Source organism: Scyliorhinus torazame, chromosome 5, assembly GCF_047496885.1.
Source record: "Scyliorhinus torazame isolate Kashiwa2021f chromosome 5, sScyTor2.1, whole genome shotgun sequence".
Classification (NCBI taxonomy): domain Eukaryota; kingdom Metazoa; phylum Chordata; class Chondrichthyes; order Carcharhiniformes; family Scyliorhinidae; genus Scyliorhinus; species Scyliorhinus torazame.
In genome coordinates, this window is record NC_092711.1 from 7,748,731 (window position 1) to 7,768,859 (window position 20,129).

General features: G+C 55.6%; 1 protein-coding gene across 1 annotated transcript in view; it reads left to right on the plus strand.

Annotated features, from left to right (window-relative positions):
- The window catches only part of LOC140422588 (AP-1 complex subunit gamma-1-like), a 242,815-nt gene that overhangs the window by 135,748 nt on the left and 86,938 nt on the right, over positions 1–20,129 (plus strand). Inside the window, exons 12-15 of the mRNA XM_072507595.1 lie at positions 3,138–3,260; positions 6,007–6,096; positions 9,301–9,428; positions 16,849–16,953. Coding sequence (XP_072363696.1) covers positions 3,138–3,260; positions 6,007–6,096; positions 9,301–9,428; positions 16,849–16,953 — 446 coding nt within the window. The remainder of the gene's footprint in view (positions 1–3,137; positions 3,261–6,006; positions 6,097–9,300; positions 9,429–16,848; positions 16,954–20,129) is intronic.

A 20,129-nucleotide genomic window follows, 5' to 3' on the forward strand; every position in this document is an offset into this window, starting at 1 on the left:
AGCGGGCGAACGTCTACGACAGCAAAATTGGCGCTGGTCCTGTAATGGCCGCCGCGTGGAACACAACCGATTGCAGTGAGAGACGTTGCGGGATTCGCCGGGTCCGTGATTGACACTCGGGAGGCTGACAAGCCGCATTACACATCACACTCCCCACACACGCTCATCCCAGCCAACACGATGGCACTGGTCGTGCTGGAGGGTGTCCGTACAGCTGATGGGTCTGCTGGATCCAGGGTAGGGTGGGGGGGGGGTGCATCTATACGACCTGTGGCACTACGTTCACCGTGGGCTGTGAGCGGTGTGCACACGGCTGCCTTGCCGGCCACGGCAATGGTGTTCCGTGCCCATCAACCCCTGCCCCACAGCCCACCTCCTGGCTACCCCCCCCTGCTACTCTCCCCCGTCCAGCACTGTGGGCACACTGTGCGCTGTTTCACAAGTTTTAAAAGCTCGAGCGAACCGCGCCGTCGGAGGCTGAGTATCGCGGACAATACCGGGTCTCGGGCCCACCAATGACATGCAATGACATGTGACACAGGAACAGGAGGAGGCCCATTCAGCCCCCTGCTCGAGTCTGTTACACAGGAACAGGAGGAGGCCCATTCAGCCCTTCGAGTCTGTTACACAGGAACAGGAGGAGGCCCATTCAGCCCCCCCTCCTCGAGCCTGTTACACAGGAACAGGAGGAGGCCCATTCAGCCCCTCGAGTCTGTTACACAGGAACAGGAGGAGGCCCATTCAGCCCCCTGCTCGAGTCTGTTGCACAGGAACAGGAGGAGGCCCATTCAGCCCCCTGCTCGAGCCTGTTACACAGGAACAGGAGGAGGCCCATTCAGCCCCTCGAGTCTGTTGCACAGGAACAGGAGGAGGCCCATTCAGCCCCCTGCTCGAGCCTGTTACACAGGAACAGGAGGAGGCCCATTCAGCCCCCTGCTCGAGCCTGTTACACAGGAACAGGAGGAGGCCCATTCAGCCCTTCGAGTCTGTTACACAGGAACAGGAGGAGGCCCATTCAGCCCCCTGCTCGAGTCTGTTGCACAGGAACAGGAGGAGGCCCATTCAGCCCCCTGCTCGAGCCTGTTACACAGGAACAGGAGGAGGCCCATTCAGCCCTTCGAGTCTGTTACACAGGAACAGGAGACCCATTCAGCCCCCCCTCCTCGAGCCTGTTACACAGGAACAGGAGGAGGCCCATTCAGCCCCTCGAGCCTGTTACTCAGGAACAGGGGGAGGCCCTTTCAGCCCCTCAAGTCTGTTCCACAGGAACAGGAGGAGGCCCATTCAGCCCCCGCTCCACCAGCCTGTTACACAGGCCTCAATTTTACCATCAACCCTTCAGTCAAGCCTGAAATTTAGGCCTCAATTTTAACATTTAACTTAGAAACATAGAATTTGGGAGATTTCCCCCATATCCTTTGATCCCCTTCGCCCTCACTGCTATATCGAACAGCTTCTTATGAACATGCAATGTTTTGGACTTAACTACTTCCTGTGGTAATGAATCCCACTGGTCGACTACTCTCTGGGTGAAGAGATTTCTCCTCATCTCTGTCCGAAATGGTCTCCCCCGCATCCTCAGATTGTGACCCCTGGTTCTGGACACCCCCCCACCATCGGGAACATCCTTCCTGCATCTCCCCTGTCCAGTCCTGTTAGAATTTGATAGGTTTCTATGAGATCCCCCCTCATTCTTCTTCACTCCGGCGAATACAATCCCAACCGACTCAATCTCTCCTCGTACGTCAGTCCCGCCATCCCAGGAATCAGTCTGGGAAACCTTCGGCTGCACTCCCTCGAGAGCAAGAACGTCCTCCCTCAGATAAGGAGACCAAAACTGCTCACAATACTCCAGGTCTAGCTTCAGCAAGGCCCCTGTACAATTGCAGCAACACATCCCTGCTTCCACACTCGAAACCTCTCGCAATTGTGCTGGTTTAGCACAGGGCTAAACCGCTGGCTTTGAAAGCAGACCCAGGCAGGCCAGCAGCGCGGTTCGATTCCCGTACCAGCCTCCCCGAACAGGCCCCGGAATGTGGCGACTAGGGGCTTTTCACAGTAACTTCATTTGAAGCCTGCTTGTGACAATAAGCGGTTTTCATTTTCAGTTCAATGAAGGCCAGCATACCATTAGCCTCCCTTAACGCCTGCTGCACCTGCATGCTTACCTTCAGCGAATGGTGTACGAGGTACAACTCCTGAATGTCGCCACCCAGGTTGAGAGGGTTGTTAAGAAGGCGTACGGTGTGTTAGCTTTTATTGGTAGAGGGATTGAGTTTCGGAGCCATGAGGTCATGTTGCAGCTGTACAAAACTCTGGTGCGGCCGCATTTGGAGTATTGCGTGCAATTCTGGTCGCCGCATTATAGGAAGGACGTGGAAGCATTGGAAAGGGTGCAGAGGAGATTTACCAGGATGTTGCCTGGTATGGAGGGAAGATCTTATGAGGAAAGGCTGAGGGACTTGAGGCTGTTTTCGTTAGAGAGAAGAAGGTTAAGAGGTGACTTAATTGAGTCATACAAGATGATCAGGGGATTGGATAGGGTGGACAGTGAGAGCCTTTTTCCTCGGATAGTGATGTCTAGCACGAGGGGACATAGCTTTAAATTGAGGGGAGATAGATATAGGACAGATATCAGAGGTAGGTTCTTTACTCAGAGAGTAGTAAGGGTGTGGAATGCCCTGCCTGTAACAGTAGTGGACTCGCCAACACTAACGGCATTTAAATGGTCATTGGATAGACATATGGACGATAAGGGAATAGTGTAGATGGGCTTTAGAGTGGTTTCACAGGTCGGCGCAACATCGAGGGCCGAAGGGCCTGTACTGCGCTGTACTGTTCTATGTTCTACATCCAGATCTCGTTGCACATTTCCCTCTCCTAATCTATAGCCACTCAGATAATAATCTGCCTTCCTGTTTTTGCCACCAAAGTGGATAACCTCGCATTTATCCACATTAAACTGCATCTGCCATTCATTTGCCCACTCGCTCAACTTGTCCCAAATCACGCAGAAGGATCTCTGTATCCTCCTCACAGCTCACCCTCCCACATTTACACCCAGGTCCTGAACACTCTATCGAGCTGTTCCCTGGCTTTGATGTTCTTCTGACCCGGAATGTTCCGTTCCGTTCCAGGCCGGCAGCTATGTCCGCGACGATGCTGTTCCCAACCTCATCCAACTGATCACGAATGCCAGCGATTTACACTCCTACACCGTACAGAGGCTCTACCTGGCTCTGGACAAAGATATCTCACAGGTACCCCCGTCTCCGCAGCTCCCTGCTCCCTGTGGCAATCACACCGGCCAGTTACCCATGGCAACAGAGTGAGAGGGTGAGTCAGAGACAGAGAGGGGAAGAGGGAGAGACAGAGAGCGCTAGAGAGAGGGAAACAGAGAGAGAGAGAGATAGAGAGACAGAGGGAGAGAGAGAGACAGAGATGGAGAGTGACAGAAAGAGAGATAGAGAGACAGAGAGAGAGACAGAGGGAGAGAGAGAGATGGAGAGAGACAGAGGGAGAGAGACAGAGAGACAGGGAGTGAGAGAGACAGAGAGAGGGAGACAGACAGACAGATAGAGGGAGAGAGAGAAAGAAAGAGAGATGGAGAGGGACAGAGAGAGATAGAGAGGTACAGAGAGAGAGAGAGACAGCGAGAGAGAGAGACTGCAAGAGAGAGGGAGACAGAGGGAGAGAGAGGGAGAGAGATGGAGAGAGACAGAGGGAGAGAGAGAGAGATAGAGAGCGATACAGAGAGACCGAGGGACAGAGAGAGAGAGACAGAGGGAGACAGTGAAATTGGAAATACATTTGGCACTCCCTCAGTACTGACCCTCTGACATTGCGGCCATCCCTCAGTACTGACCCTCTGACAGTGCGGCGCTCCCTCAGTACTGACCATCTGACAGTGCAGCGCTCCCTCAGTACTGATCCTCTGACAGTGCGGCACTCCCTCAGTACTGACCCTCTGACAGTGCGTAACTCCGTCAGTACTGACCCTCTGACAGTGCAGCACTCTCCCAGTACTGACTCTCTGACAGTGCAGCGCTCCTTCAGTACTGACCCTCTGACAGTGCGGCACTCCCTCCGTGCTGACCCACTGACAGTGCAGTACTCCCTCAGTACTGACCCTCAGTGCGGTGCTCCCTCAGTACTGACCCTCTGACAGTGCGGCACTCCCTCAGTACTGACCCTCTGACAGTGCGGCACTCCCTCAGTACTGACCCTCTGACAGTGCAGCACTCCCTCAGTACTGACCCTCAGACAGTGCTGCACTCCCTCAGTACTGACCCTCTGACAGTTCAGCAATCTCTCAGTACTGACCCTCTGACAGTGCGGCACTCCCTCAGTACTGACACTCTGACAGTGCGGCGCTCCCACAGTACTGACCCTCTGACAGTGCGGCACTCCCTCAGTACTGAATCTCTGACAGTGCGGCACTCCCTCAGTAATGACTCTCTGACAGTGCGGCACTCCCTCAGTACTGACCCTCTGACAGTGCGACACTCCCTCAGTACTGACCCTCTGACAGTGCGGCACTCCCTCCGTACTGACCCTTTGACAGTGCGGCGCTCCCTCAGTACTGACCCTCTGACAGTGCGGCGCTCCCTCAGTACTGACCCACTGACAGTGCGTCACTCCCTCAGTACTGACCCTCTGACAGTGCGGCACTCCGTCAGTACTGACTCTCTGACAGTGCGGCGCTCCCTCAGTACTGACCCTCTGACAGTGTGGCGCTCCTTCAGTACTCACCCTCTGACAGTGCAGCGCTCCCTCAGTACTGACCCTCTGACAGTCCGGCGCTCCCTCAGTACTGACCCTCTGACAGTGCGGCACTCCCTAAGTACTGACCCTCTGACAGTGCGGCGCTCGTTCAGTACTGACCCTCTGACAGTGCCACGCTCCCTCAGTACTGACCCTCTGACAGTGCGGCGCTCCCTCAGTACTGACCCTCTGACAGTGCGGCGCTCCCTCAGTACTGACCCACTGACAGTGCGGCACTCCCTCAGTACTGACCCTTTGACAGTGCGGCGCTCCCTCAGTACTGACCCTCTGACAGTTCAGCAATCTCTCAGTACTGACCCTCTGACAGTGCGGCACTCCCTCAGTACTGACCCTCTGACAGTGCAGCACTCCCTCAGTACTGACCCTCAGACAGTGCTGCACTCTCTCAGTACTGACCCTCTGACAGTGCGGCACTCCCTCAGTACTGACACTCTGACAGTGCGGCACTCCCTCAGTACTGACCCTTTGACAGTGCGGCGCTCCCTCAGTACTGACCCTCTGACAGTTCAGCAATCTCTCAGTACTGACCCTCTGACAGTGCGGCGCTCCCTCAGTACTGACCCTCTGACAGTGCGGGACTCCCTCAGTACTGACCCTCTGACAGTGCAGCACTCCCTCAGTACTGACCCTCAGACAGTGCTGCACTCTCTCAGTACTGACCCTCTGACAGTGCAGCGCTCCCTCAGTACTGACCCTCTGACAGTGCGGCGCTCCTTCAGTACTGACCCTCTGACAGTGCCACGCTCCCTCAGTACTGACCCTCTGACAGTGCGGCGCTCCCTCAGTACTGACCCTCTGACAGTGCGGCGCTCCCTCAGTACTGACCCACTGACAGTGCGGCACTCCCTCAGTACTGACACTCTGACAGTGCAGCACTCCCTCAGTACTGACCCTCTGACAGTGCGGCACTCCCTCAGTACTGACCCTCTGACAGTGCTGCACTCCCTCAGTACTGACCCTCTGACAGTGCGGCGCTCCCTCAGTACTGACCCACTGACAGTGCGGCACTCCCTCAGTACTGACACTCTGACAGTGCAGCACTCCCTCAGTACTGACACTCTGACAGTGCGGCACTCCCTCAGTACTGACCCTCTGACAGTGCGGCGCTCCCTCAGTACTGACCCACTGACAGTGCGGCACTCCCTCAGTACTGACCCTCTGATAGTGCGGCGCTCCCCCTGATGCTCAGAGCCTAACCTTTAATCTGCTTGTATATTGCAGCAACCATTGGTACAGGTGGCTTCCTGGTGTGTTGGCGAATATGGAGACCTCCTCCTGTCCGGAGAGTGTGAGGAAGAAGAACCAATTCAGGCGAGTGAACAGTTGGGAGTTACTCCTGTCGAGTGCTTCTGTCGATCTCCCACCCTTATCGGGGCTGTTTAAACGCCGGTTATGGTGTTTTTATTGGGGGGCTGAACTGTCGATTGTGGAGAGCAATGCCGTTCGGGTGGGGCTCGGGCCTCGCTGACTAGGCCGAGCCTCGTTACAGATTCATGGATAGGTGGCGCAGGGGTCTAAGGTGGGGCTCTGGCCTAGCTGACTGGGCCAAGCCTCGTCACGGGTTCGTGGATACGTGGCGCAGGGGTCAAAGGTGAGGCTCGGGCCTAGCTGACTGGGCCGAGCCTCGTCACGGGTTCATGGCTAGGTGGCGCAGGGGCCAAAGGTGGGGCTCGTGCCTAGCTGACTAGGCCGAGCCTCGTCACGGGTTCATGGATAGGTGGTGCAGTGCTCAAAACTGAGCTGGGGCCTAGCGCAGGGTGGGCATCTCTGGAAGTGTTGCGGGCGTTGATAATAATAATAATAATCGCTTATTGTCACAAGTAGGCTTCAAATGAAGTTACCGTGAAAAGCCCCTGGTTGCCACCTTCCGCCGCCTGTTTGGGAAGGCCGGTACGGGAATTGAACCCATGCTGCTGGCCTTGATCTGCATTACAAGCCAGCCAGCTTAGCCCACTGTGCTAAACCAGCCATTCGGCCCATCGTCTGTGCCCCGGCTCTCCAATCGAGCATTGTGACTTAGTGCCGTTTTCCCTGCCTTTTCCCCGGACCCCTCCAACATTGTTTCTATTCACCACTCATCTAACGCCCCCTTGAACGCCTCGATTGAAGCTGCCTCCACCACGCTTGCAGACAGTGCGTTCCTCACCCCACCGCTCGCTCTGTGGAAACGTTTGTTCTCACACCATCATTACCCCTTTTGTAAATCACTTTAAATCTGTTCCCACTCGTTCTCGATCCTTTTCCGAGCGGGAATAGCGTCTCCCAGTCTACTCTGTCCAGCCCCCCCTCACAATTTGCAACATCTCGATCAAATCTCCTCCGCCTTCTGCTCTCCAAGGGGAACATCCCCAATCTCTCCTCATCTCTGAAGTTTCTCATCCCTGAAACATTCTTGTGAACCTCCTCTGCACTCGCTCCAGTGTGTTCACATCCTTCCTATAGTGTGACGCCCAGAACTGTCCACAATATTCCAGCTGAGGTCTAACTAGTGCCTTGTAGAAGTTCAGCATCACCTCCTCACTCTTGTACTCTGTAGCCCCGTTAATAAAGCCCGGAATACTCTCTTGGAATGAAGAGCTTGTCGTATGAGGAATGGTTGAGGACACTGGGTCTGTATTCGTTGGAGTTTAGAAGGATGAGGGGGGATCTTATTGAAACTTACAGGATACTGCGAGGCCTGGATAGAGTGGACGTGGAGAGGATGTTTCCACTTGTAGGAACAATTAGAAGCAGAGGACACCATCTCAGACTAAAGGGACGATCCTTTAAAACAGAGATGAGGAGGAATTTCTTCAGCCAGAGGGCGGTGAATCTGTGGAACTCTTTGCCGCAGAAGGCTGTGGAGGCCAAATCACTGAGTGTCTCTAAGACAGAGATAGATCGGTTCTTGATCAATAAGGGGATCGGGGTTATGGGGAGAAGGCAGGAGAACGGGGTGAGAAAAATATCAGCCATGATTGAATGGCGGAGCAGACTCGATGGGCCGAGTGGCCTAATTCTGCTCCTATGTCTTATGCTTCATCAAAGGCCTAAATTTCTGACTTGCGAACGGTTGTTACTAAAGAACAAAGAACAAAGAAAAGTACAGCACAGGAACAGGCCCTTCGGCCCTCCAAGCCCGTGCCGACCATGCTGCCCGACTAAACTACAATCTTCTACACATCCTGGGTCCATATCCCTCTATTCCCATCCTATTCATGTATTTGTCAAGATGCCCCTTAAATGTCCCTATCGTCCCTGCTTCCACTACCTCCTCCGGCAGCGAGTTCCAGGCACCCACTACCCTCTGCGTAAAAAACTTGCCTCGTACATCTACTCTAAACCTTGCCCCTCTCACCTTAAACCTATGCCCCCTAGTAATTGACCCCTCTACCCTGGGGAAAAGCCTCTGACTATCCACTCTGTCTATGCCCCTCATAATTTTGTAGACCTCTATCAGGTCTCCCCTCAACCTCCGTCGTTCCAGTGAGAACAAACCGAGTTTATTCAACCGTTCCTCGTAGCTAATGCCCTCCAGACCAGGCAACATTCTGGTAAATCTCTTCTGCACCCCCTCTAAAGCCTCCACATCCTTCTGGTAATGTGGCGACCAGAATTGAACACTATACTCCAAGTGTGGCCTAACTAAGGTTCTATACAGCTGCAACATGACTTGCCAATTCTTATACTCAATGCCCCGGCCAATGAAGGCAAGCATGCCGTATGCCTTCTTGACTACCTTCTCCACCTGTGTTGCCCCTTTCAATGACCTGTGGACCTGTACTCCTAGATCTCTTTGACTGTCAATACTCTTGAGGGTTCTACCATTCACTGTATATTCCCTACCTGCATTAGACCTTCCAAAATGCATTACCTCACATTTGTCCGGATTAAACTCCATCTGCCATCTCTCCGCCCAAGTCTCCAAACGATCTACATCCTAGAAATGAAATGAAAATCGTTTATTGTAACAAGTCGGCTTCAAATGAAGTTACTGTGAAAAGCCCCTAGTCGCCACATTCCAGCGCCTGTTCGGGGAGGCTGGTACGGGAATTGAACCGTGCTGCTGGCCTGCCTTGGCCTGCTTTCAAAGCCAGCGATTTAGCCCTGTGCTGAGCCAGCCCCGATGACTGTCTTATGAGGAGAGACTGGAGATGAGGTCTCTGGTTGGAGGGCCAAGGACAAGGGGCCACGGCCTCAGGATACAGGGTAGGCCTGTGAGGACGGAGATCAGGAGAAGCGTTGGTCAACCTACCAGAGGAGGCCAAGTCACTCAATATATTCAAGAAAGAAATGGAATAGATTTCGAGACTGTGACGGTGCGGGGAGAGCGCGGGGAATATGACGCCAAGGTCAAGGGTCGGCCATGACCCGGTTGAACGGCGGAGTAGCCTCGAAGGGCGGGCTAGCCGCCGCCCGATCCTATTTCTGGTGTTCCGTTGTTCTTCGAGGGCGGGACGTGCGAGTTCAGAGATCGACGCAAGATGTCAATTCAACACCTCACGTTGTCCCGGGAATTCCCCCACCCCGCTACAGGTGACGGAGGACGATGTCTTGGACGTCCTGGAGACCGTATTACAATCCCACATGTCGCTGCCAGCCACCCGGGCCTACGCCATCACAGCCCTCATGAAACTGAGCACCCGGATCCATCAGAATGTGGAGTGAGTGATCATCAACGCTGGCGAGGGAGAACCGGGAACGACAGTCAGTGCGGCAGAGATAGGCACACGGGGTCAGATACAGAGTAAAGCTCCCTCTACACTGTCCCCATCAAACACTCCCAGGACAGGTACAGCACGGGGTCAGATACAGAGTAAAGCTCCCTCTACACTGTCCCCATCAAACACTCCCAGGACAGGTACAGCACGGGGTTAGATACAGAGTAAAGCTCCCTCTACACTGTCCCCATCAAACACTCCCAGGACAGGTACAGCACGGGGTTAGATACAGAGTAAAGCTCCCTCTACACTGTCCCCATCAAACACTCCCAGGACAGGTACAGCACGGGGTTAGATACAGAGTAAAGCTCCCTCCACACTGTCCCCATCAAACACTCCCAGGACAGGTACAGCACAGGGTTAGATACAGAGTAAAGCTCCCTCTACACTGTCCCCATTAAACACTCCCAGGACAGGTACAGCACGGGGTTAGATACAGAGTAAAGCTCCCTCTACACTGTCCCCAACAATCACTCCCAGGACAGGTACAGCACGGAGTTAGATACAGAGTAAAGCTCCCTCTACACTGTCCCCATCAAACACTCCCAGGAAAGGTACAGCACAGGGTTAGATACAGAGTAAAGCTCCCGCTACACTGTCACCATCAAACACTCCCAGGACAGGTACAGCACAGGGTTAGATACAGAGTAAAGCTCCCTCTACACTGTACCCATTAAACACTCCCAGGACAGGTACAGCACGGGGTTAGATACAGAGTAAAGCTCCCTCTACACTGTCCCCAACAAACACTCCCAGGACAGGTACAGCACGGAGTTAGATACAGAGTAAAGCTCCCTCTACACTGTCCCCATCAAACACTCCGAGGACAGATACAGCACGGGGTTAGATACAGAGTAAAGCTCCCTCTACACTGTCCCCATCAAACACTCCCAGGACAGCTACAGCACAGGGTTAGATACAGAGTAAAGGTCGCTCTACACTGTCCCCATCAAACACTCCCAGGACAGCTACAGCACAGGGTTAGATAGAGACTAAAGCACCCTCTACACTGTCCCCATCAAACACTCCCAGGACAGGTACAACACAGGGTGAGATACAGAGTAAAGCTCCCTCCACACTGTCGCCATCAAACACTCCCAGGACAGGTACAGCACGGTGTTAGATACAGAGTAAAGCTCCCTCTACACTGTCCCCATCAAACACTCCCAGGACAGGTACAGCACGGGGTTAGATACAGAGTAAAGCTCCCTCTACACAGTCCCCATCAAACACTCCCAGGGCAGGTTCAGCACAGGGTTAGATACAGAGTAAAGCTCCCTCTACACTGTCCCCATCAGTCACTCCCAGGACAGGTACAGCACGGGGTTAGACACAGAGTAAAGCTCCCTCTACACTGTCCCCATCAAACACTCCCAGGACAGGTACAGCACGGGGTTAGATACAGAGTAAAGCTCCCTCTACACTGTCCCCATCAAACACTCCCAGGACAGGTACAGCACGGGGTTAGATACAGAGTAAAGCTCCCTCTACACTGTCGCCATCAAACACTCCCAGGGCAGGTACAGCACGGGGTTAGATAAAGAGTAAAGCTCCCTCTACACTGTCGCCATCAAACACTCCCAGGACAGGTACAGCACGGGGTTAGATACAGAGTAAAGCTCCCTCTACACTGTCCCCATCAAACACTCCCAGGACAGGTACAGCACGGGGTTAGATACAGAGTAAAGCTCCCTCTACACAGTCCCCATCAAACACTCCCAGGGCAGGTTCAGCACAGGGTTAGATACAGAGTAAAGCTCCCTCTAAACTGTCCCCATCAGTCACTCCCAGGACAGGTACAGCACGGGGTTAGACACAGAGTAAAGCTCCCTCTACACTGTCCCCATCATACACTCCCAGGACAGGTACAGCACGGGGTTAGATACAGGGTAAAGCTCCCTCTACACTGTCCCCATCAAACACTCCCAGGACAGGTACAGCACGGGGTTAGATACAGAGTAAAGCTCCCTCTACACTGTCCCCATCAAACACTCCCAGGACAGGTACAGCACGGGGTTAGATACAGAGTAAAGCTCCCTCTACACTGTCCCCATCAAACACTCCCAGGACAGGTACAACACGGGGTTAGATACAGAGTAAAGCTCCCTCTACACTGTCCCCATCAAACACTCCCAGGAAAGGTACAGCACAGGGTTAGATACAGAGTAAAGCTCCCGCTACACTGTCCCCATCAAACACTCCCAGGACAGGTACAGCGCAGGGTTAGATACAGAGTAAAGCTCCCTCTACACTGTCCCCATTAAACACTCCCAGGACAGGTACAGCACGGGGTTAGATACAGAGTAAAGCTCCCTCTACACTGTCCCCAACAAACACTCCCAGGACAGGTACAGCACGGAGTTAGATACAGAGTAAAGCTCCCTCTACACTGTCCCCATCAAACACTCCCAGGACAGGTACAGCACGGGGTTAGATACAGAGTAAAGCTCCCTCTACACTGTCGCCATCAAACACTCCCAGGGCAGGTACAGCACGGGGTTAGATAAAGAGTAAAGCTCCCTCTACACTGTCGCCATCAAACACTCCCAGGGCAGGTACAGCACGGTGTTAGATACAGAGTAAAGCTCCCTCTCCACTGTCCCCATCAAACACTCCCAGGACAGGTACAGCACGGGGTTAGATACAGAGTAAAGCTCCCTCTACACTGTCCCCATCAAACACTCCCAGGACAGGTACAGCACGGGGTTAGATACAGAGTAAAGCTCCCTCCACACTGTCCCCATCAAACACTCCCAGGACAGGTACAGCACAGGGTTAGATACAGAGTAAAGCTCCCTCTACACTGTCCCCATTAAACACTCCCAGGACAGGTACAGCACGGGGTTAGATACAGAGTAAAGCTCCCTCTACACTGTCCCCAACAAACACTCCCAGGACAGGTACAGCACGGAGTTAGATACAGAGTAAAGCTCCCTCTACACTGTCCCCATCAAACACTCCCAGGAAAGGTACAGCACAGGGTTAGATACAGAGTAAAGCTCCCGCTACACTGTCACCATCAAACACTCCCAGGACAGGTACAGCACAGGGTTAGATACAGAGTAAAGCTCCCTCTACACTGTACCCATTAAACACTCCCAGGACAGGTACAGCACGGGGTTAGATACAGAGTAAAGCTCCCTCTACACTGTCCCCAACAAACACTCCCAGGACAGGTACAGCACGGAGTTAGATACAGAGTAAAGCTCCCTCTACACTGTCCCCATCAAACACTCCGAGGACAGATACAGCACGGGGTTAGATACAGAGTAAAGCTCCCTCTACACTGTCCCCATCAAACACTCCCAGGACAGCTACAGCACAGGGTTAGATACAGAGTAAAGGTCGCTCTACACTGTCCCCATCAAACACTCCCAGGACAGCTACAGCACAGGATTAGATAGAGACTAAAGCACCCTCTACACTGTCCCCATCAAACACTCCCAGGACAGGTACAACACAGGGTGAGATACAGAGTAAAGCTCCCTCTACACTGTCGCCATCAAACACTCCCAGGACAGGTACAGCACGGTGTTAGATACAGAGTAAAGCTCCCTCTACACTGTCCCCATCAAACACTCCCAGGACAGGTACAGCACGGGGTTAGATACAGAGTAAAGCTCCCTCTACACAGTCCCCATCAAACACTCCCAGGGCAGGTTCAGCACAGGGTTAGATACAGAGTAAAGCTCCCTCTACACTGTCCCCATCAGTCACTCCCAGGACAGGTACAGCACGGGGTTAGACACAGAGTAAAGCTCCCTCTACACTGTCCCCATCAAACACTCCCAGGACAGGTACAGCACGGGGTTAGATACAGAGTAAAGCTCCCTCTACACTGTCCCCATCAAACACTCCCAGGACAGGTACAGCACGGGGTTAGATACAGAGTAAAGCTCCCTCTACACTGTCGCCATCAAACACTCCCAGGGCAGGTACAGCACGGGGTTAGATAAAGAGTAAAGCTCCCTCTACACTGTCGCCATCAAACACTCCCAGGACAGGTACAGCACGGGGTTAGATACAGAGTAAAGCTCCCTCTACACTGTCCCCATCAAACACTCCCAGGACAGGTACAGCACGGGGTTAGATACAGAGTAAAGCTCCCTCTACACAGTCCCCATCAAACACTCCCAGGGCAGGTTCAGCACAGGGTTAGATACAGAGTAAAGCTCCCTCTAAACTGTCCCCATCAGTCACTCCCAGGACAGGTACAGCACGGGGTTAGACACAGAGTAAAGCTCCCTCTACACTGTCCCCATCATACACTCCCAGGACAGGTACAGCACGGGGTTAGATACAGGGTAAAGCTCCCTCTACACTGTCCCCATCAAACACTCCCAGGACAGGTACAGCACGGGGTTAGATACAGAGTAAAGCTCCCTCTACACTGTCCCCATCAAACACTCCCAGGACAGGTACAGCACGGGGTTAGATACAGAGTAAAGCTCCCTCTACACTGTCCCCATCAAACACTCCCAGGACAGGTACAACACGGGGTTAGATACAGAGTAAAGCTCCCTCTACACTGTCCCCATCAAACACTCCCAGGAAAGGTACAGCACAGGGTTAGATACAGAGTAAAGCTCCCGCTACACTGTCCCCATCAAACACTCCCAGGACAGGTACAGCGCAGGGTTAGATACAGAGTAAAGCTCCCTCTACACTGTCCCCATTAAACACTCCCAGGACAGGTACAGCACGGGGTTAGATACAGAGTAAAGCTCCCTCTACACTGTCCCCAACAAACACTCCCAGGACAGGTACAGCACGGAGTTAGATACAGAGTAAAGCTCCCTTACACTGTCCCCATCAAACACTCCCAGGACAGGTACAGCACGGGGTTAGATACAGAGTAAAGCTCCCTCTACACTGTCGCCATCAAACACTCCCAGGGCATGTACAGCACGGGGTTAGATAAAGAGTAAAGCTCCCTCTACACTGTCGCCATCAAACACTCCCAGGGCAGGTACAGCACGGGGTTAGATATAGAGTAAAGCTCCCTCTACACTGTCCCCATCAAACACTCCCAGGACAGGTACAGCACGGGGTTAGATACAGAGTAAAGCTCCCTCTACACAGTCCCCATCAAACACTCCCAGGGCAGGTTCAGCACAGGGTTAGATACAGAGTAAAGCTCCCTCTACACTGTCCCCATCAGTCACTCCCAGGACAGGTACAGCACGGGGTTAGACACAGAGTAAAGCTCCCTCTACACTGTCCCCATCAAACACTCCCAGGACAGGTACAGCACGGGGTTAGATACAGAGTAAAGCTCCCTCTACACTGTCCCCATCAAACACTCCCAGGACAGGTACAGCACGGGGTTAGATACAGAGTAAAGCTCCCTCTACACTGTCCCCATCAAACACTCCCAGGACAGGTACAGCACGGGGTTAGATACAGAGTAAAGCTCCCTCTATACTGTCCCAATCAAACACTCCCAGGACAGGTACAGCACGGGGTTAGATACAGAGTAAAGCTCCCTCTACACTGTCGCCATCAAACACTCCCAGGACAGGTACAGCACGGTGTTAGATACAGAGTAAAGCTCCCTCTCCACTGTCCCCATCAAACACTCCCAGGACAGGTACAGCACGGGGTTAGATACAGAGTAAAGCTCCCTCTACACAGTCCCCATCAAACACTCCCAGGGCAGGTTCAGCACAGGGTTAGATACAGAGTAAAGCTCCCTCTACACTGTCCCCATCAGTCACTCCCAGGACAGGTACAGCACGGGGTTAGACACAGAGTAAAGCTCCCTCTACACTGTCCCCATCAAACACTCCCAGGACAGGTACAGCACGGGGTTAGATACAGAGTAAAGCTCCCTCTACACTGTCCCCATCAAACACTCCCAGGACAGGTACAGCACGGGGTTAGATACAGAGTAAAGCTCCCTCTACACTGTCCCCATCAAACACTCCCAGGACAGGTACAGCACGGGGTTAGATACAGAGTAAAGCTCCCTCTACACTGTCGCCATCAAACACTCCCAGGACAGGTACAGCACGGGGTTAGATAAAGAGTAAAGCTCCCTCTACACTGTCGCCATCAAACACTCCCAGGACAGGTACAGCACGGGGTTAGATACAGAGTAAAGCTCCCTCTACACTGTCCCCATCAAACACTCCCAGGACAGGTACAGCACGGGGTTAGATACAGAGTAAAGCTCCCTCTACACAGTCCCCATCAAACACTCCCAGGGCAGGTTCAGCACAGGGTTAGATACAGAGTAAAGCTCCCTCTAAACTGTCCCCATCAAACACTCCCAGGACAGGTACAGCACGGGGTTAGATACAGAGTAAAGCTCCCTCTACACTGTCGCCATCAAACACTCCCAGGGCAGGTACAGCACGGGGTTAGATAAAGAGTAAAGCTCCCTCTACACTGTCGCCATCAAACACTCCCAGGACAGGTACAGCACGGGGTTAGATACAGAGTAAAGCTCCCTCTACACTGTCCCCATCAAACACTCCCAGGACAGGTACAACACGGGGTTAGATACAGAGTAAAGCTCCCTCTACACTGTCCCCATCAAACACTCCCAGGGCAGGTTCAGCACAGGGTTAGATACAGAGTAAAGCTCCCTCTACACTGTCCCCATCAGTCACTCCCAGGACAGGTACAGCACAGGGTTAGATACAGAGTAAAGCTCCCTCTACACTGTCCCCATCAGTCACTCCCAGGACAGGTACAGCACGGGGTTAGACACAGAGTAAAGCTCCCTCTACACTGTCCCCATCAAACACTCCCAGGACAGTTACAGCACGGGGTTAGATACAGAGTATAGCTCCCTCTACACTGTCCCCATCAAACACTACCAGGACAGGTACAGCACGGGATTAGATACAGAGTAAAGCTCCCTCTACACTGACCCCATCAAACACTCCCAGGACAGGTACAGCACGGGGTTAGATACAGAGTAAAGCTCCCTCTACACTGTCCCCATCAAACACTCCCAGGACAGGTACAGCACGGGGTTAGATACAGAGTAAAGCTCCCTCTACACTGTCCCCATCAAACACTCCCAGGACAGGTACAGCACGAGGTAAGGGTGGAGGTTGGGGGGCTTGGCTATTTCAGTTTGGCCGCAAATAAGCCACCATTATCCGTACCCCTGGGCGATATGTCTTCAGGGAAGTGACTGGAATGGTCTGCGGTCTGTGGTGACCAAGGGCCTGGTCTCGAGGCCCACACCGAGGTGGCGGTTGGAGCGGCAGCTGTTGGCCGCTGTGTTGGGGTATTGCTGGGCCCTGACCCCGCCTGCCCCCCCCACCCCCCTCTCTCTCTTCCTCCGTCTCCACCGGTGCTCTGCTAATAACGTGTCTGTCATTCCCACCCCCCCCCCCATCCTCTCCAGCCGCATTCGGCAAGTGGTGTCCATCTACGGGAGTTGTCTCGACGTGGAACTCCAGCAGCGGGCTGTGGAGTACAACGCCCTCTTCAGAAAATACGACCACATGAGGTGAGCCAGGTAGGGGACGGCTCGGGGAGGTGGGTTGCGGGGGGGGAAGGTTGTTGCGGCACAGCCCGGGCCCAGTCTCTGGGAGAGGGGTGAGGGGATCCACAGGCCGGGCCCTCTCTCTGGGAGAGAGGTGAGGAGTCACAGGCCGGGCCCTGTCTCTGGGAAAGGGTGAGGGGGCACAGGCCGGGCCCTGTCTCTGGGAGAGAGGTGAGGGGTCACAGGCCGGGCCCTGTCTCTGGGAAAGGGTGAGGGGGCACAGTCCGGGCCCTCTCTCTGGGAGAGGGGTGAGGAGTCACAGGCCGGGCCCTGTCTCTGGGAAAGGGTGAGGGGGCACAGGCCGAGCCCTGTCTCTGGGAGAGAGGTGAGGGGATCCACAGGCCGGGCCCTGTCTCTGGGAGAGGGGTGAGGGGATCCACAGGCCAGGCCCTCTCTCTGGGAGGGAGGTGAGGGGTCACAGCTCGGGCCCTGTCTCTGGGAGAGAGGTGAGGGGTCACAGGCCGGGCCCTGTCTCTGGGAGAGGGGTGAGGGGATCCACAGGCCGGGCCCTCTCTCTGGGAGAGAGGTGAGGAGTCACAGCCCGGGCACTCTCTGGGAAAGGGTGAGGGGTCACAGGCCGGGCCCTGTCTCTGGGAGAGGGGTGAGGGGCCACAGGCCGGGCTCTGTCTCTGGGAGAGAGGTGAGGGGTCACAGCCCGGGCCCTGTCTCTGGGAGAGATGTGAGGGGTCACAGGCCGGACGCTGTCTCTGGGAGAGGGGTGAGGGGGTCACAGGCCGGGCTCTGTCTCTGGAAGAGAGGTGAGAGGTCACAGGCCGGGCCCTGTCTCTGGGAGAGAGGTGAGGGGTCACAGGCCGGGCCCTCTCTCTGGGAGAGAGGTGAGGGGTCACAGGCCGGGCTCTGTCTCTGGGAGAGAGGTGAGGGGTTACAGGCCGGACCCTGTCTCTGGGAAAGGGTGAGGGGTCACAGGCCGGGCTCTGTCTCTGAGAGAGGTGAGGGGTCACAGGCCGGGCCCTCTCTCTGGGAGAGGGGTGAGGAGTCACAGGCCGGGCCCTGTCTCTGGGAGAGAGGTGAGGGGTCACAGGCTGGGTCCTGTCTCTGGGAGAGAGGTGAGGGGTCACAGGCCGGGCCCTGACCCTGGGAGAGAGGCGAGGGGTCACAGGCCGGGCCCACTCTCTGGGAGAGAGGTAAGGGGTCACATGCCGGGCACTGTCTCTGGGAGAGAGGTAAGGGGTCACAGGCCAGGCCCTGTCTCTGGGAGAGAGGTGAGGGGTCATAGGCCGGGCCCACTCTCTGGGAGAGAGGTGAGGGGTCACAGGCCGGGCTCTGTCTCTGGGAGAGGAGTGAGGGGGTCACAGGCTGGGCCCTGTCTCTGGGAGAGAGGGGAGGGGTCACAGGCCAGGCCGTTTCTCTGGGAGAGAGGTGAGGGGGCACAGGCCGGGCCCTGTCTCTGGGAGAGAGAGGTGAGGGGTCACAGGCCAGGCCGTTTCTCTGGGAGAGGGTGAGGGGTCACAGGCCGGGCCCTGTCTCTGGGAGAGATGTGAGTGGTCACAGGCCGGGCTCTGTCTCTGGGAGAGAGTTAAGGGGTCACAGGCCGGGCACTGACCCTGGGAGAGAGGTGAGGGGTCACAGGCCGGGCCCTGTCTCTGGGAGAGGGTTGAGGGGTCACAGGCTTGGCCCTGTCTCGGGGAGAGAGGTGAGGGGTCACAGGCCGGGCCATGTCTCTGGGAGAGAGGTGAGGGGTCACAGGCCGGGCTCTGTCTCTGGGAGAGAGGTGAGGGGTCACTGGCCGGGCACTGTATCTGGGAGAGGGGTGAGGGGTCACAGGCCGGGCCCTGTCTCTGGGAGAGAGGTGAGGGGTCACAGCCCGGGCCCTGTCTCTGGGAAAGGGTGAGGGGTCACAGGCGGGGCCCTGTCTCTGGGAGAGAGGTGAGGGGTCACAGTCAAGGCTCTGTCTCTGGGAGACAGGTGAGGGGTCACAGCTCGGGTCCTGACTCTGGGAGAGATGTGAGGGGTCACAGGCCGGACTCTGTCTCTGGGAGAGGGGTGAGGAGGATACAGGCCGGGCTCTGTCTCTGGGAGAGAGGTGAGGGGTCACAGGCCGGGCCCTGTCTCTGGGAGAGAGGTGAGGGGTCAGGCCAGACCCTGTCTCTGGGAAAGGGTGAGGGGTCACAGCCCGGGCCCTGTCTCTGTGAAAGGGTGAGGGGTCACAGGTGGACCCTGTCTCTGGGAGAGAGGTGAGGGGTCACAGGCTGGGTCCTGTGTCTGGGAGAGAGGTGAGGGGTCACAGGCCAGGCCCACTCTCTGGGAGAGAGGTGAGGGGTCACAGGCTGGTCCCTGACCCTGGGAGAGAGGTGAGGGGTCACAGGACGGGCCCACTCTTTGGGTGAGAGGTAAGGGGTCACAGTCCGGGCCCTGTTTCTGGGAGAGAGGTGAGGGGTCACAGGCCGGGCCCTGTCTCTGGGTGAGAGGTGAGGAGTCACAGGCCGGGCCCTGTCTCTGGGAGAGAGGTGAGGGGTCACAGCCCGGGACCTGTCTCTGGGAAAGGGAGAGGGGTCACAGGCCGGGCCCTGTCTCTGGGAGAGAGGTGAGGGGTCACAGTCAAGGCTCTGTCTCTGGGAGACAGGTGAGGGGTCACAGCTCGGGTCCTGACTCTGGGAGAGATGTGAGGGGTCACAGGCCGGACCCTGTCTCTGGGAGAGGGGTGAGGAGGTTACAGGCCGGGCTTTGTCTCTGGGAGAGAGGTGAGGGGTCACAGGCCGGGCTCTGTCTCTGGGAGAGAGGTGAGGGGTCACAGCCCGGGCCCTGTCTCTGGGAGAGAGGTGAGGGGTCACAGGCCGGACGCTGTCTCTGGGAGAGGGGTGAGGGGGTCACAGGCCGGGCTCTGTCTCTGGAAGAGAGGTGAGGGGTCACAGGCCCGGCCCTCTCTCTGGGAGAGAGGTGAGGGGTCACAGGCCGGGCCCTGTCTCTGGGAGAGAGGTGAGGGGTCACAGGCCGGGCCCTGTCTCTGGGAAAGGGTGAGCGGTCACAGGCCGGGCCCTCTCTCTGGGAGAGAGGTGAGGGGTCACAGGCCGGGCTCTGTCTCTGGGAGAGAGGTGAGGGGTCACAGGCCGGGCCCTCTCTCTGGGAGAGAGGTGAGGGGTCACAGGCCGGGCTCTGTCTCTGGGAGAGAGGTGAGGGGT